Source organism: Aptenodytes forsteri, unplaced genomic scaffold (genome assembly GCF_000699145.1).
Source record: "Aptenodytes forsteri isolate BGI_AS27 unplaced genomic scaffold, ASM69914v1 Scaffold255, whole genome shotgun sequence".
Taxonomy (NCBI): Eukaryota; Metazoa; Chordata; class Aves; order Sphenisciformes; family Spheniscidae; genus Aptenodytes; species Aptenodytes forsteri.
The window spans coordinates 2,560,004-2,578,295 of record NW_008794888.1 but is presented as its reverse complement, the minus strand read 5'-3'; the positions used below and the strand labels follow the sequence as shown (position 1 = coordinate 2,578,295).

Here is an 18,292-nt window from a genome sequence, read left to right as displayed (position 1 = left end):
AGGAAAAATTTCTTTACTGAAAGAGTGGTGAAACATTGGAACAGGCTGCCCAAGGAGGTGGTGGAGTCCCCATCCCTGGAGGTATTTAAAAGACGAGTAGATGAGGCACTTAGGGACATGGTTTAGTGGACATGGTGGTGTTGGGTTGACGGTTGGACTCGATGATCTTAGAGGTCTTTTCCAACCTCAATGATTCTATGATTCTGTGATTCTATGATTCATTTGACAATTTAAGCTGGCATAAAGTGAAAGAGGAATTCTGGTCCTTCCCCACATTATCTGTTCATTCCTGCCCCATCTCTTGATCTCTCCCTGTGAAATGGATTGAGAAATTGATCCACACAAAAACTAACCCAGCAAAAAATTTGAGCGGCTGAAGGTACAAAGAGACTGGAATAAATATACTTTGTGTCATAGACTACACAATCTCTATTTGAATCTCATCTGCATAATATATTTCTCAGAATATCTTGACATTGGCATCACTAAATGCTGAATAAAGTTCTTGAACAATTTGAATAATAAATTTTGAACTAATTACAGGGAGCAAAACCCATGCCTTGGAGAGTTCACTCTAGTGGGGATTTAATTTCAAAACTAACATTTTGTCTGTCTTTGTTCTGTAAGAATGAGTAAAATTAATTCATAGTAAGTCATATATTTTGTGAAATAACCTATGTCTTTAATTTTTACCTTTCTGCTACCTAATTTTAGCACTAATCTGATACTCTTTAGCTGCACAAATCGCACTGCATAGATTTTGAATTAGGATCTCTGTCCCCCAGTAGCTGTTCCCTCTGATGGAAAAAGTAGTGCAGGATTTAGTTCTGTCACAAACATTTGACTCTCAGATTTTAATAACATCTTAATCTATGCTAAAACTTTCTGTAATTCAACCGAGTTCTATTTCTAGAAAGAATTTAGAATTCACTATTTCTGTGATAGTTAATTACAGAAATTAGCTATTTCTATAAGCAGAAGGCCAAAACATTTCTAAGGGCTTTCACCATTTAGAAAAGAATGAACAAAGTCACAGGTGGCGATAATTCTGCTCCAGCAGCTCTTGGGCTCCACATAGGATAAGGATTATTTCTGATGATTCCTCTTCTTCATACAGGAAAATTTTGCAGAGTCAGATTTTGTTTGTTTGTTTGTTTGCTTGTTTTTGGCAGGATATGAAGGAGGTCCTTACAACAGTTGAGAGAGAAAAGCAGCAGTGTGTGATGATGAGCTAATTCACCTTTCAATGAGATTTGAAGTCTGACAACCTTATCGAGAATTAGGATCCTTTGCTTTCAGTCATTGCCATGACACAGACTTGTGTGACATTTTTATGTTGAAATTACTGGAGCTGCAGTGGATCATTCTTCATCTATAATCTTATTACAGTTTCTGAGTACCTCTGAAAGGTGATCTCTGAGATATGTTACTTTGCTGGGTGAGGAGGACAGAAAATTATTTCGGTTTCTTAGACTATTGACTTCCTCATCAACAGAAAAGTTTAATGTCTGTAGAAGTTGGAAGCTGACCAGATCCATGTCTTTCCAAAAATATAATGGCAGTTGGAAAACTGTTAATTGCTCTTGACCACAAAATACAATGCAGTGAGAGACTGATAAAGGATCACTTTGCAAATAGATTGACATTCTTAGTTTTTTTTTTTCTATGAGGTCTTCTTTGCTGTAACTCAATTAAATGTAGGCATTTGTGTTTTTTAAGTGGTCTTGTTATAGAAAACGAAAGAACAGCTTTACAGCTAATCATAACTGAAGTACTTTCTGATAGACTTATATATCTTACGATTTCCATTATGACATATAGACAAATAGCAGTACCGCTTTCTACCATGATTACATATTTCCTCTGTTTAACCAATTACTACTAGTTTTTGTTCCAAACACTTCTAATTTGAATTTCCCTTCTGATGGTATAAGGGACATCTCCTTGCTATTTTTGAAATTTTAATTTGCTTTTCTAATTTTCTGGTTCAAAGAATATTACTGGCAATAGTTCTATTGGTAGAATTGTTTTGGTCATAAGAAGTGATCACAGCAGGAGGAAAAGCAAGAACAACAAATGTGGTGGTGTCATCCAGTGACCAGTGGCCAATTTCTCACAAAAGAAGCCTTACCAAAGCAATGATGAACCTGGCCTTTATTTGATATAGTAGCACTGCTGGTTCTGAACCTTCAAGATAGGTGTGTGCTCTGCTGTACTTGCATGATCACTGTGGCCAAAACAACTTATCACAGGTGTAAAATCAACCATTTGCTTGGATGCTTACAAGAGAAGGTTCCATAAATTTATATATAAAAATTCTGACTTGCTCTCTCCTTTCATGGTACTGGGTAAAACCCAAAATAAAAAAGAATCTGTCCCACATCCAAAATTTTAATTAACATGTACATTTGGCTAAACACTTTCCAAAGCTTGTCCCACCTATTTACTTCTTTGAACTCTTTTTAAAGGTAAAATAAACCAATAAAGCTATTCAGATGCACAGAAGATCCATGGAAAGAAGGGGGGGGGGATTGTAAAAAATACATGCATAACTTAAAAAAGGATCTCAGACACTAAATATGTCATCTTTTTAGGGTAAGCATCACAGGCATGCTATTATCAGTGCTGGACTGATAACATTGGAATGAAGGGGGGAAAAGAAGGTGAAGAGAGTTTAGGAAAAACAGAACAGGATAGTTTAAAAAATAAAAATAATATCTTTGAATCTTTGGGACTGGTGACATCTTTCATGAGACGATATACACTGTAAATAATTTTTTTGTAATTTAACTTTGCCAGTGTATACCACAGGGATATGATTTAAATTATGCTTATTCTATAGACTCAAGATTTTTATCCAGATGAAAGTAAATCCCAAATCCTGTTTATCCAGACCATGCATAATTATGTGGAACTGTTTTTGTCAAAATACATTATGCAATGAAACATAATCAAAGAGATGTAGAAATGAAGCAGAGGGGAACAAAATAACAAATAAACAACATTCTCAGCATATTTCACCAGCAGATCTTTAAAGCTAATTTTAAGTTTAGCCATTTCAAATGAGCATAAAATATTATCTTCTGGTTTTCAATATAAAGTGTAGGATTTTGTTTAGGAAATCAAGATTATTTAGTCTTAGTGCAGTATTATCCCTGAGGTTAAAAGCTGGGTTTTTTTTTTCACTTTTCCTGAATTCTTAAGTATATTACTGATGATAATGAAAAGCATCTTTTGAAACATATTCTCTAATATTATTTATATATATGTATATGAGTATATGTCTGTGTATACATTGCATGTACATATATATATATAAAATGGAAGTTATTCATGCATTTCATGTTTCAAAGGAGAAAGAGGACTGAGTTTTTGAATTTTATTCAGTTTTCAGTCATGAAATGAAAAAGAAAGACATTGGATCAAATTCTGCCTTCAGATATTTGCAAAAAACTCCCAGTAAATATTGACAGGAGTCAAACACATTTGTCTGAGGACAGTATTAGCCCTTTGGTGTGTAAACGCAAATATTTCATGCAAAATTAAGTTAATACCACATGCAAGTCCATCTCATATGCACATGGCTTATAGCCAAGAAAACTTCATTGGTGCTTGTGCTAACATGCATATATGGTTTGAACTAAGAGCATTCACGCAAAGGAAAATGCAGAATGATCAGCATGGCAACTTTGTCAGAGTGACATTCCTACAGAGCAACTATCTAATGCAAACCAATATGCACATGACCTTTTTTGGGCAGAGAAGCATGATTTGAGTTGTGGGGTAAAATAGTGATTAATAAATGTGGTTAGATTAGCATTTCTTAATGTCTAATTTTTAGTAACCATTTTGCCCCACATCTGATTCTACTTGGATTACTTCCCTTTGCTATCTACCCCTTCATCATGCAAAAAGTTACAATTAAAATTAGAAAGCATTGAACAAGCTCTAAACCCGACAGATAACATGGATATTCTCCACACTTTATACTGGAATTAAATTTGATATAAATACCTCCTGCTCTTACCAGTGGGTGGTGTTATTCCATGTATTTAGGTATGAAGCAGACAGGAAAGAGATAAACCTTTCATAAGTACAACATAAATCACACAATTCTTATATTATCCTTGCACTAAGTGTAATATATTCAAACTCACTTTTTAAAAAAATTAAGCCACTGCCATAAAACTTGAGGGATAGAATTGTGAACAGTATAAGAAATAAAATATAATAAAACAAGATACTAAGCTTGATTTTTTTCACATTTTATTTAAAACAAAGCCTCCATACTGCCTCACAATCATATTGCAGAATATGGGCTGTTTAATCCATTTAGTTAGTATTTCACATTAATGACAAATCCAGGACTAATTCCAGCACACCAATTCCTGCATTATGCAAAGTTTAACCTGACAACATCCAGTTTTAGTTACTATTTCATGTGAAACAAGTGTTCTTAGTACATCCATTAGTGGTGATGAATTAGTTAAGGCGTACATGATTTTGTAATATCTTCAGAAATAATTCAATGAGCTACTTTAGGCTTAGGCTGCACCCACCTGCAGCTTAAGGGCCTGATTCTGCAAAGTGCTGAGTACCCCACAATCCCATTGCCATCAGAGGGAATTAGAGCCATTCAGTGCCATGCAGGATGAAGCTACTGATGCTGCCTTCCACTGCAGTAATCCCCAGCAGAGGTTTATACAAGTATCCTTGTCCTGTGCTGGGCATAATATCCCTCTGGAGGGGACGCTCATGGAAGTGGGAGGTGAAGCCCAATATATTTAATTTGCTGTCTTACTTTTAAGATCTGCTTTACTTAATGGTAACCATAAAGTCAAGCTGTCAGTGACTAAGCTTTATAAAAGCTTTTAATCAAGACCATTGTTTCTGCTTACTGCATAAAAGTGTACCACTCTGACAGTCATTCACAAACGTATGTATAGATACCACATGGAAGATGTTTTAATTTATGTCAAGACAAACGTATGTATAGATACCACATGGAAGCTGTTTGAATTTATGTCAAAATTTTGGAGGTTGATTTCTGGTTAAATTGTTACAAAAATGTATAGATTTTCTTGTTCTTGCCAACTTTATGGAGAGCTCTGCAAAGTCGCTAATCTATAACTCAAAATAGCTCTGGAAAGCATCCCTCTAGAGACATAGATTCACAGATCCTTAAGATGCACAATGCTCTCAGTGTCTTCAAATCTATGTCAACTTTTCAGAAAAAATGTTGCTGTCTCCAGAAAATAAGCCAGAAATATAGATGCTTACTTTTGCTCCTTAGCAGATTGTTACTCCTTTTTAGCTGGCCACATAATACATTTTCCTATAAGGAGTGTTTACAGTTTTTTTATCAGGAAGAGAAAATATGAATGTTGTACCTTGTCACTTCCTAGAAATGAGATTCTGTGGATTGCTAAATGGTTAGTAGTACTGTGTTGACTTTCAGTGCAGAATTATGTGGTTGTGAATGCAAGTGAACTACTGTTCAGACTATTGTATGATTAGAATATTTCACTCTGAAAAGAGCAGCTAATCCACCTGCCTGCTCCTTTCTTCCACCCACCCCCAATATACCTGTTCTAGATTACATGAGAGGATTTTGAAAAAGAATTGATCTCCACAGGTTTTATAGAAGAGTAACTCTGTAGATACCAACACAGGTACTCTTGTTTGATACTGGAAGTGGAAAATCAGGCCAAACAACAAACAAAATTCTGGAAGAGCTATGTCTGAAATAAGAAACCTATGATTTTCTTTTTCTTGTCTTAAGCTTATAATAGTCAATTGCAGTTCTCAAGCTTTCCTATGCACAGTGAGAGTTCAGATTTCTGTTATAGCTTGTAATAATCTAGGCAGTTAAAAGTTTGGATGCCAAACTTGTAATGGCTTGGTTTTCAATAATTGCTATATATCCACCTTCTTAAGCTTGTATTTTTACAGCTCAAAAATAATCAAGACTTACAATCTCTTTCTAAATTCTCATGCATTTATCTATTCCTCAGCATCCGTGCCTGAAAAACAGAACAACATACCATGTTCATGTCAATGCCATTGGTGTATGTCCACGCATGCTGGAAGTATTCCTCAAGTCGCTGCCGCAGAGGGTTGGGGATTTGATGAAAGCGTATAAACTCCTTTACTCGCAGCATCTGCATGTGATACCGTGCCGTTCCCGAGTAGAGTCTTTGGATTATTGCAGATACGTTTCCAAAAATACTAGCGTACATTAATGCTGGATTAAATAGAAACAAAACTTACTTAAGTCATATCATTGGCTTTGCAGATGATGCAACAGTTCTTATAATGTACTTTGTATGTAAAAAAGCTCAGATGAGACTAGAAACATTTTCAGAGATGTGGAATTGATTTACCTGAAGCTTTTTATTGATTTGATTGTATCAGTACCAACTCAGTTAGCACATAAGGCTTAAATATTAAATAGCAATCAAGTTGGTAATATTTATCTTTGGAGATTTGTAGTCCTGAATTTAGTGTTGTAAGTTAGGTTCATCTAATTATACAAACTTCGGTAGAACTAAGAACTAGGAACTAAGGTTAAGGACAAGTTAAGAACAAAGGGCAGAGTTAAGAAGGTATGCATACATTTACAGGTTCAGTGTTTAAATCAACAAATAAAACATGATTATCGAAAAATGATGGGCTATAGTTTCCTAAATCCACTCAAAACTCAGCTTCCTACCTATACAGCATTTGCTCACAGACACTGATACACAAGACAAAACTTCTGACAGTTTCGATAACAGATTTTGAGTAGTCAAGCAACTTGACTGCTTCTTGACACTGCATGAGTCACAACATATTTTCGCATATAACATTGCTTTCCCTGGGAATTTGCCCTTCCGGCTGCATGCTTATAATCTTATTAGCTTAGACTGTTAAGTCATTTGCTCAAACACTGAGAAAAAAAGAAAAAAAATAAGATAAAACTACTTACAGCCAATCAACATGACACAGATGGAAAAGATTTTCTCTGAGTTGGTGTTTGGAGACACATTTCCAAATCCTACACTTGTCAGACTGCTGAAGGTAAAATAAAGTGCTGTAACATATTTGTCCTTGATGGATGGTCCAGAGCTTGCATCACTCTTATTGTAATGCTTTCCTAATTGTTCTCCTAAAGAATCCAACCAGCCAATCTTGTGAGCCAAGTAAGGTCTTTCTACATTTCCAATGGCATACCAAATGCAAGCAAGCCAGTGTGCAATTAGTGCAAATATGCACATAAGGAGCATCAGAACTGCAGCACCATATTCTGAATATCTGTCCAATTTCCGTGCTACCCTCACCAAACGCAGCAGTCTAGCTGTCTTCAGAAGACCTATTAATGTTGTTGTCTGTAAAAATAAGATATAAATAGAAATTGATTTTCTCTGTTAGCAAATGTACTTTCATGAATACCCAGCATGAATACACCAGTGCAAATTCCATTATTTTGGGGAATCAACAAAACCAGTAGATTAACCCATTTCAATGTAATCTTAATTTCATTTTCTTTAAACTGTCAAATTTATTATAAAAACAGTGAAGAAAACAATAAGAAATGCACATTTTAAATTAAGATATATTGAAGTCATTATCTGCTGAACACTTTTTCATTTTGAATATTATTCTTGATCTGGACTCTTCAATCCACCCTAATGGACTTAAATGATCCATTAGATTCATGATGTTTTGGAATGCTAAAGTCTGTAAGTTTTTGGAACTACTCATAATTATGTAACTGGCTTTGTAGGTAATAAGTATTTATGATATTTGAACAAAGCTGTGTGACTATATTCGATCCTAACTGAGAGACTCCTTGCAATGCTCTGGCACACATGTTCTAGAAGAGAGAAGGAATAGGGCAGAAATGTCCCAAAGAGTAAGTATCTTATTCTGCAAATATTCGTCCTGTTTGTAATGGTCAGACACTGTATACAGGTAAAAGAAGATGAACCACTGTGAATAGAAAATCATGGAAAAGTTACTGTTGCCAGACTCCAGATTATTCTTCTTTTTGCATCTTTAATCCTGAAGCTTGCAGGTGTAGTGGTAGAAGACACTAATAAAAGTACTATACCATTAAAAAAAAAAAGGGTCAGTTGTTATAAACCAGGAATATATTACAAGCTTTTTAGTGCAGACCTGCACTATGATTCATTGCAGCCTCTTTGAGGCTCTGATCTTTTTAAAGGAATCTGAAGTTTATTAATGTAAATTTACAATTTTCAATCGGTAAATTGTTTTCATACTTGTTAATTCCTTGTAAAAGAGATTGACAACATTCTAAATAGTAACTACTCGATTTCAAAAAGAACTCAGCTACCTTTTTCCCTCCATTAAGCCTGAACACATATTAAAGTATTCAGTAAATGTCAAGACTGAATAAGTTTTTAATAAGTTTTTTCTTCCTTTTTTTAACATGCATGTATATTACATAACGCTTAACTGGAAAAGTTTTCCAAGCCTTACAAACCACTCTGATGGTAGTATGTGTCACGTTAAAGCTTTCTTTCATCAAGTACTAGACTAGGTTTTATGTTTTATTAAATCCTTGCATTTACCATGTTTCTGAGTAAAAGCCCTTGGAACAAAAAAGAGGCTTTCTTGGATGCATTTGTCAGTGGACAGTTCAATATATTGTTCATATTTTCTGAGTAAATAAGCAAGAGGATAATGTAGGGTAACACTGGGTAACACTCCTTGGTTCAACTTAACATCACAGAGAATAATTTCAGGGTGAATTTCTCATTGCCACATAAAGAAGGCTGTTTGATTGATTGTGACCTCAACAGTCTGAAAGACCATATCCTTCAAAAAGCTATGCCTAGGCTGACCTTTAGCATGCGAATATTGCCATTAGGTACATTTTTTTTGTTAGGTAGATCAGGCTTAAATATTTATGATCCTTTAAGGAAAAGAGCAATCTTAAGAAAAGTTAACATTTGTTCTTACTGGAGTGTTGGAACCATTCTATTACAGATGTACTCATATCTCTATACCATGCAAGAGGCAACATATTCTTACAGTGACCTTTAAATAGGTCAGAAGGTAGACTGCGAATCTGAAATACGTCAACAGTGTTCCACCCCATTCTTAAGATAAGACTTGCTAATATTATGCATCCTCAGTGTCAATCCCATGCTTGGATACTGCATCAGTGTGAGCTCTGGAGTATGCTGGAGGTGTATAAGACAAGCAAACTCCATCTCTTCAGAGTGAAATCAGCATGAGTGAGACTAGATATGCTGCAAACCACCAAGAAACTCATCCTGAGTTTGAATTTTCTTTAACACAGTGGGGAGGCTTTGACACTAAAATACAGCTGGAGGTAGAGGTGGAAAGCATGATCCATAGGTTTTGGTGTGCCTTTACGTGCTGTCCACTTCTCAGTGTAGATGTAGCCTTCACACAGTAACAGTCCACCTCCCATGTGTCACTCAGCTGGGGACAGAAGTACTTGGTGTCAGAACTATGCCTTGTGCAATGCAAATTCCTTGGTGTGCTGGAATACTTTGCTTAGCACGGCACCCAAGGAGGCAGAGGTCCTACTCTGTCAGTTATCCACCTTATCCCATGCAGTGCCAACAATTAACATCTGCAAATAGCAATCTGATAGATGCTACTCTTTTCTCTGAACTGCTTGCTGCTCTGTTTTCATCATATCTAGCTTTATGAGCTGGACTACAAGTTCAAGAGTTGCTGGATACCCACATCAGGATCTTTTTTTTTTCAGTAGCAACATTTACTATGAGCCAGAAGCACGTAGGAATCTCATGGCTACTGAAACTATGAATCCAGATTGGTAGAAGATGGGTATGGGATCATTTTCCCTCTCTATAGTATGTTCAGTGCAAACAGCATTCCATTTATGTAAGGCACGTAAATGTTTACCTAAACTGGAATTCGTTAGGACCGTAGCACATATTTAAGCACTTTCAGAATCTAAAATACCTACAAGGCATTGAAGAAGTCTTTTTTAATTGGTAAGATTTATTAAAAAGATAAAGGTCTTAAGGTAATACCCATTTAAAATAGATTCTGCCAAAACAGACATTCTATGTCCCCAAATTTACTTTTTCATTACAAATAAACAAAATTACAGATAAAAGTAAAAAAGATCGGTTTAGATTTCTCCACTGCACTGTTTATATATCCCAATCTGCCAATCTAACATTTTGTTAACCAGTATAGCCAATGTAATTTTGATATTTTTGCCTTGCTTGGTTATTGTGCTATTTGGCCTTTTAAAACGCCTTTTGATTTTTTCTAGCTATAGTACAGGAGGGAGACGTGGATTAAAAGTATATTGGTTTTTTTCTGTTTTGACTTTAGTAATAGCACAAAAAATAAATAGTACATCATGCCTCAATGGTTCTTTCATGCCTACATGGTTCTCTCCATGAGCTAAGTAACCACATAGAAGACATCTTTAGTTGTTTTGGAATAATTATTCAGTTCTGTTAATAAGAAGCTTGAGAAAGCTTAAAGTTTGTCAATTATTTTCTCTCCAGGGGAAAAAAATGACCTTCTAAAAACAGGAGTTCACGGATACTACATTTTCTAAATATAGATCACTGAATTTATTTTACAAAATCCTTATACTTTACAAGGGGGTATCCTTAACTCTGATTAGTCTTCTTTTTTAACAGTGAGATCAGTTTATACCCTCAATTTCTCAAGCCCTGATGCTGAAATGACCACAGCAGGGGCGTTATTTTGATGGACAGCAGTTGATTACAGCACAATTTGAAAGAGGAGGGCATCAGTCTATCTGATTGCAGAGGGTATCATTCAGAAGTTATTATTGTATCAGACTGGAAGAGGGAGCTGGTATCACCTAATTAATTATCTGCATAAATGGTATTCTGCCTGTGCAAAAAGCCATTTACGACCCATGACTTTCTCACTGATGGCCAAATCCTTAGGTTTCCTCTAGATTTTTGTCGTTTTTTTTTCTTGCTTCATAACATCCATTATCATTAATGTATAAATCTATAATGTCATCTCTTATTTGTCTCTTTTTTAAACCAAATAACCCACTGAAGTGTATGAGTAGCTCAAACTGCCTCTTCCAATGTGCATTAATGTACACTTGCTTACACAGTAGTTCATCTGCTAGGCTCCTTTTCAGCGTCCTGGTATTTTAAGGTCCTCAGTTTCTCAATAATTTCCTGTCACCTACATTTTCTGCTAAAACCATCATCAACCTTCCACCTTGTTTGCAGCCTGTATATAAATAAATCTATTAAATATGAGTACTATAGCATCAAGCATAGTTAACTCCTTTCTCTCTCTTGGAAAAATCTCTAATATATATCAGAATTTTGCCTTTCAGTCTATGCTCCATTACCTTAATAGCCTCTTCTGAGCACTGTGTCATTGTAGAAGATCTTTATGCTGTATGCGTCATGATACTGAAAATGTTAGTATAAACAGCAATTAAACAAAAATATTTCAACTGACCAAAACTTCTTATTTATAGCATGGTACTGGTACTTCAACTGCTGTTGATAAAGGACTGCCAAAATGGTCTACGAATAACTGCCTGCTCAAGCAGTGCTGGGGTTCCTCTTTGCTTGATCTTCAAAAACAATCAAGGGAAGAAAAAGTTGATACTAAATGCTTCTCTGATATTAGCCAGCCACCTAAATAATTTCCAGAGACTCTACCGTAATGCTGCATCATCCTGGACTGTACTCAGTCCACAGAGTTGCTAACACAAAGGCAGATTGCCTGTATGATCAGCTATGCAGTCTTCAGTGTAAAAGACTTAAAATTCATTGGAATAGGTTTTCCAAGTAAATTGTTTTCAAAATAAATTGCTGAACTGAGCACAGGAAACTATATTAATCTCTTCCTGAGATGTTTTCTGAGCTTGATTTTAAAATATATTTTAATTTGGAAGGGGGTAAAGTACTGATTCTATCAGTGGAGATGCAGTCAGGACTAGTAGGGTCAATCTCTAATTCTGGAAATGTGGGATTCTTCTTTTCAGTTTGCTTTAACAGATACACTGTGGAATGGAGTGAAGTGAAGACTTCAAAACTAAGAGAAGAGCAAGAGTACTTTGATTTTTCTGTCTTCATTTTAGCCAAAACCCATCTATTTTCTTGATTTATTGCTACAAAGAGAAGACATGTTCACTTTTACATTTTGTGAGTATGTTGGCTATATACATCATGATGTATTTATTTTTATTTAAATTTGAAAAAGCAAAAGCCTTCATGGTTTTCTGCATATTTCATCTGAGTGTTCTCTCTGGCCTCAATTTAATAAAACTATAAATATGAAAATTTTTTTGCTGAAGCTGTTACCATCACTTGTATGTATGTTTTATTGCTGTAGGTTCTAGATGAAAGGGAAGAAACTCTAGTTTTCTATATATCCAACTGATTTTTCTCTACAACGTACCTGTCTTTAAAGTGAAAAGCTGATCAATACATTAAAAAGCGCATTATTTTAAATGCATATGTCTAAAAATATCTAGTAATCTTAAGAAGCATTCCACTTGTACATGCACATCATCTATGTGTGTGCTTTAAGGAGCTGTGCCACTGCAACTATTATTTGTTTAAAATCCAACCCAGACTCCCTAAGATGAACAGAATGATTAAAAATAAACTACCAAAAGAATAGAGAGTGAAAAGTTCATCTACCCATTATTTTTATCTTCCCAGGTATCAGGGATGTCACTTAACTTTTAAAATACACAAAAAAAGAGAGAATGGTTTACTACCAGCCATAATAATTTTGTGTTGAGTCTGCTTAAACAGAAAAAAAAATGTAAAATTGTATTAGTTCCCTGTTTTAGAAATTGGAAAGTTAACTGTCTTACTCTGTTGCTTTCCTATGGTTGACAAAGTATGGCTCAAATGGAAGCATTCAGATAGTGCCGCATGTGGTATTTGGATTATTATCTCCTGCCCTTTCTAGACTCGGTTTGATATCAAGGTGTTTTAAAGCTGGGTGAGCACACATGGAGCTCTCTTTGGAGCTTATGTTGTTTAATAAAAAGACTGTTCAATACAATAGTTTGCAGGGGATCTTATTTGAAGAATCTCTAGATAACAAAAAGAGCTATTTCATAAAAAAGATAACCCTTACGACTGAAAAAATTCTATTAAATGAAGAATGCTCCATTCTAACAGTTTTACATTTGCTGCTTCTTGCTAAACTATCAAAAAGGGATCATTGGGGAAATATTATAGTTAGCAATGTAGGAAGCAAAACTGCAGTAAGCAGCAGCTTAGAAAAAGTGATTGACATATTCAGTACCATGAATGAGAGAGAGAAGTCACGATGGCATGATGAACTGGTCATAATCTGTATAGTTTCATTGCTGCTTAGGTAAACAAACTAGTTTTTCCAGATAGTGAAACTGTTCAATTACTAGGTTTTGAGGGAATAAAGAATTAATTTACTTATATCTGCAATACTGAAAAAGTCATTTCATGGTCCAATAATTTCTGTTCCAGGTTCCATGCTTTTGTATTTGTGTACTCACCTGCCAGAATGTGCTTGTTTGCTAGTAATCTGTAACATTATCTTATGTTAAAGTTATCCCTTAAGCATCACTTTAGAACCTGGCACTTTACTCTTAAGGATGTCTGTAATAGGGGAGGTATGGAAGAATGATGTTCAGGATCAAATCCAAAGAGCACTCCTTCAATGAACTTTGGAATTGGTCCCTGTTGTAATTCTTGATGTTCCACATTTCCAATCACTGAACATAATTTTTGGCAGTGATGAGTGCTCAGTGATCAGAAAGGGATGCAGACCACACCCGAAGGGGAATGATGCGGTCCAAGTTAGAAGTAATGCCATTGTCAAAATGTTTGTCTTTCATGTGTCTGTGCTATCAAAACCGCAGAAAAAAATCTGCAGAAAGACTGAGACCTACCACAGATAATGAATGCAAAAGGTGATCAAAGTTTCTCTTGAATCTCTGAGCTTTTTAGTCACCTTCTGAATAGAAAAGTTCTCTTTTGGTAAGAGAACTATTAACATGTTCCCTCTGTCCTTTATGTTACTCTCTCTCTTCTTATTGCATTCCTTTAAGAAAATTTATTTCTACTTCATGCTATTACCTACATGTTTCTCCAGATTCCTCATTTACCTTGAGTGTGTATGCTCATGTTCAAATTAGTAGGAATATCACTATTGATTAGGAACATTACTATTGATTTCTATGACTGCTGAATTAGACCACATTATTATAATGATTTTTCAGAAGTAGAGGAGATAGGAAAACATTTTCATTATATAAAATTTAAGAAAATGAGTTTAAGAAAAGCATGACTGATATTCATCCTACTTCTGAAATTTTTAAGAGTGAATATGCTCACAAGACTCTCAAGGTGCATGTAGGTATGTGCCTTTTTTTTTATACTGACCCTTAAAGGCATACTTAATTAGGTTTAGATGTAAATTGTGAGGATAGCTAGGGTGTGCTCAGAATTCACATCAGGCTTTTGGGGTGGACATAAAAAAATTTGCTGTCACAGCAAATGACTTTAATAAAAAGGAATTAATTTTAACATGAAAATGTTTTTGCATTCTCTGTATTGTGACACAGAGGCATACAGTCAGATTAGTAAATTTTCATGCTAAAGGTTGTCGATTAATTTGTAGTTTTCACCTTTCTCTTCTCAACTAATGAGATACATATATGGTCCACAAAACTGTCAGTTTCCCATATGTCAATATGTGTAAAATGGTTATTTTAAGAAATGGATTTGTGTCCTTTGAAAAGTGAATGGTTCATATTTTGCTTGGTTTGCTGCTTTTTTTTTTTAACAGTTGTATTCTATGCATCACAAAACCCCCCAATTCTCTACTTGTCAGTTCACTTTTCATCAAAAAATATGTTATAACTTTAGCCCTTCTTAAATTAAATAAAATTCTTTGGCAGGAGGCAGAACTGGGTCAGGCATCCAGAACATAGCATATGTTTGAAACACCTTTGGGCAATTTTTGAATGCATATATTGAACATTTTTTTAACCTACTGTACAGATAGGGTGAGGACATTAGTCATGTCTCCAAGCTTAACCCTGTATAATCTTTTTTCTTTCTTTTGGTAGTCCATATTCTTGATAAAATAGACAACAGCCAAATCTTTTTGTTAACTGGTATAGTTTACACTACAACTAATCTGTTTGACACTGAGTAAACATCTGATCTAAAGATTTTGAACAGAGAAAATTTATATTAATGCTTTAACGCTAACACAACACATGCATTATGAGCAGTTTTTACAAAGCAAGCAGCAAATCAAAGGAGCAGTTCATAAATAAAAGCATTTGAACAAATTCTTCATACACGATATATTTATTTCATTATTTGTAAAGATAGTCTCAAATATGGTATAATTGAAAAACACTAGCTGAATTGTTCAACTTGTTCTCCTGTCAATGAAAGCTAATATTCTACATTATTCTACTAAGGAAGATTTAATTTTAGTTTAACTTTGAAAGATGGGGTGGAACTACTAAACATCCTGACATTTTTTGACAAGCAAAAAATATATTAAGATATACAGATTATTGTAGTAAAGTCAAAACTTAAAATTTAAGATTTCTTATTCATTTAGGCTTACCTCTTCAGAGCCAGAGCCAAAAATCAGCAGGTCAAAAGGTATTGCAGCAACCATGTCAATTAGGAACCAGCCTTTGAAGTAGTGAATTGCTATTTTTGCTGGATCACTTACCACTTCTTCATTCTGGTTTACATACGTTGTTCTGAAGTTTATTAGAATGTCAATGATAAACATAATATCCACAATTAAGTCTACAACGTTCAGTGGACTGCAAGAATATCCACACTCTCTCCTCTTCCGTTCCTCACTATCATTCAGAAGGAAGGCAGCAGAGTAAGGGGTGAATATGGCGGTGTATATTACCAGCAACAAAATGAGCCAGTCCCAGACAGCTTTGAAAGGACTATAGTGCAATATAGTAAACTTGTTGATGCGAGGTGTCTGAAGTTTATATTCTGGTAGAACATCAGCCCCTAAGGATAGAACCTAGAATAAGAAATATACCATGTCAATAATCAGGCAGTGTATCTATTCCTATTTTCAGTAAAATTAGCAAATACAGGACAAACTTAAAAAGTACTTTATTGTAGTTTTGAGGATTAAGCTTCGATTACTCGGTGTTTTGGCAAACTAAACTTCTGTGAAATTCATGATCTTTGCCAGGTTCAACAAATTCATTGGCAATTTTACACAGTAGGTTGATTCTTGTTCCCTGTAGCAACCATTAAGTGGCAAGTCTGGTATGCAAATCTGCATAATTAAACATGTCATCAAATTCATTTATCCACCACATGATAACCTTGCCAGCCTGTTCCTGGCCAGTGAATGACTTTTCTTACAGTGATGTGGTGTTTTTCTCCCAAAGCATATTATCATCAGCTTAAATTCACTACAAAAGAGTCTACACTCATTAGGTAACGTTTAGGCAACCACAAATAAAAAAGTTAGAAAAAGATCTGTGAGTGCCCTTGACAGCTATCTCCACTTTGAGTTTTGTGGTGTGGAAAACTTTAGTGCACAGACAAATTTCACCAAGGCTATAGTTCTAGTACAGCTAAAGGTGTGACAAAGAAGGGTACCACAGAAGTATTGCCTTTTGCTTCACTTCTACTTCTGTCAATTCCTAAAGCTTGTTATCATTCCGTTACAAGTGTGGATTTTTTATCTGTTGGTATTATCTAAGTTGGATTTCAATTTTATTTGGAAGGGATTATGTTTGTATGCACTGCTTGATTTGCTGGCTCTAGAAGCTGGAATGTTTGCTTTGTTGCGAAGAACAAGCATAGTGTGGACACCAGATAAAACAAATTTCCTTTGGCTGCTCCTCCAGTCTGATTGAACTCTGACATGAAGGAACAAAACCTTTAAGGATAAGAAGGTAAATTATGTTTTCGTCTATTCAATGCTTGGTGTATAGAGACTGTCAGCAATGATGTTAATTATTGCCTTCTGTGCCGCAAGTGCTCTCCAAATCCTACGGGACTCAGATCACCACTTCATTTTACACAGACCAATGAACAAACAGCAGATGGTGACAACATTCAGTTTCTACCCATTTGGGCAAGTGACATATTCAAGAAATCGTATACCTATTTTCCACCACTTACTTCTACTTATTTCTTATTCCTCTGCTAATTAAAAACAATACTGTTTAGAAAATCAGACCTTTCAAAAGAATTAAAAGGAATAATTAAACCGAAATTAAATGATGACTGGAAGGAGAAATACCTCATCAGCAACATTGTCTGCTTTTATTTGCTTTTTGTTTAGCAGTAAGTAGTTTGGGATTTGAGATTTCAGCTTGTTCAAGATTGAGGAATTTCATGCTCCTCAAACATAATCTTGTAAGATTATAAGGGTCAGCACACTCCTTTCTGTTTAACTTTCCAAAAGCAAGTGTTGTATAAACCTTAGATCCTATCCTTAGTAATCTAAGTGGCACTTCTTATTCAGTGAAGTTCTACTCCGAAAATGTTGTGAGAACACCAGGGTTAATAACCACTCTTCTCCTTTGAACTATGAAGAAAGAAACGATTAAGCCATCCAAAAGATTATAAGGTACCTTCAAGTAGCCATTAAGCACCATGCTGAGGTGATGGTAGAGGCTGTTCATCTATTTTTTATATTGTAACTAGGACTTGCACTTAATGGTGCTAGCTATTTTTTTATGCATTAAACACACTAGCTGACAGCAAGCTGAAGCATAGGCATTGCTTAGTCTCTTAAGCAGTCTTAATACTTTCAGACCCCCACCTGGTGAGTTGACAAGAATGTTTTTCTAGTATTTGAGAACAGTGTGAGTACATGCGGCAAGGGAGCTGCTATTTATAAAATTTATATCAGTGTTCTCCTGCTGGATTTTCAGACAATGAAGGAAATGGATTAGGCAACAAGAATAAAGCTTACTTCACATGTTTCTTGCAGTTGCTTGAAAATTCCAGCCAGTGTGCTTCACTTCAGAGCAACACATAATGTGAATTTGACTTATTCCCCTGAAATCTGGCTCCTATTCTCATTTTAGTTACATTTATTCCTAGGTTGGTTTAGACTGAGTTAGGTGAAACCGAAGAGTACAAAACCCAAAACCCCAATAGGGCAAAATGAGGAAAGAGCAGTATAAAAGTGATCATAGCAAAAATGGATCCAACTTTTTCATGCTAGTTTCTTAGACACACACAACAGGAGAGGCTGACTGATGGTTGTGAGTTTCATATTCATAATGCGATATAGAACTCTACAT

The 18,292-nt window shown here is 35.2% G+C and overlaps 1 protein-coding gene across 1 annotated transcript in view; it reads right to left on the bottom strand.

The window, feature by feature from the left end:
* Window positions 1-18,292, bottom strand: part of KCNH7 (potassium voltage-gated channel subfamily H member 7) — a 264,891-nt gene that overhangs the window by 39,349 nt on the left and 207,250 nt on the right. Inside the window, exons 7-9 of the mRNA XM_009274902.1 lie at window positions 15,613-16,038; window positions 6,968-7,367; window positions 6,045-6,244 (exon numbers count right to left, since the gene is read on the bottom strand). Coding sequence (XP_009273177.1) covers window positions 6,045-6,244; window positions 6,968-7,367; window positions 15,613-16,038 — 1,026 coding nt within the window. The remainder of the gene's footprint in view (window positions 1-6,044; window positions 6,245-6,967; window positions 7,368-15,612; window positions 16,039-18,292) is intronic.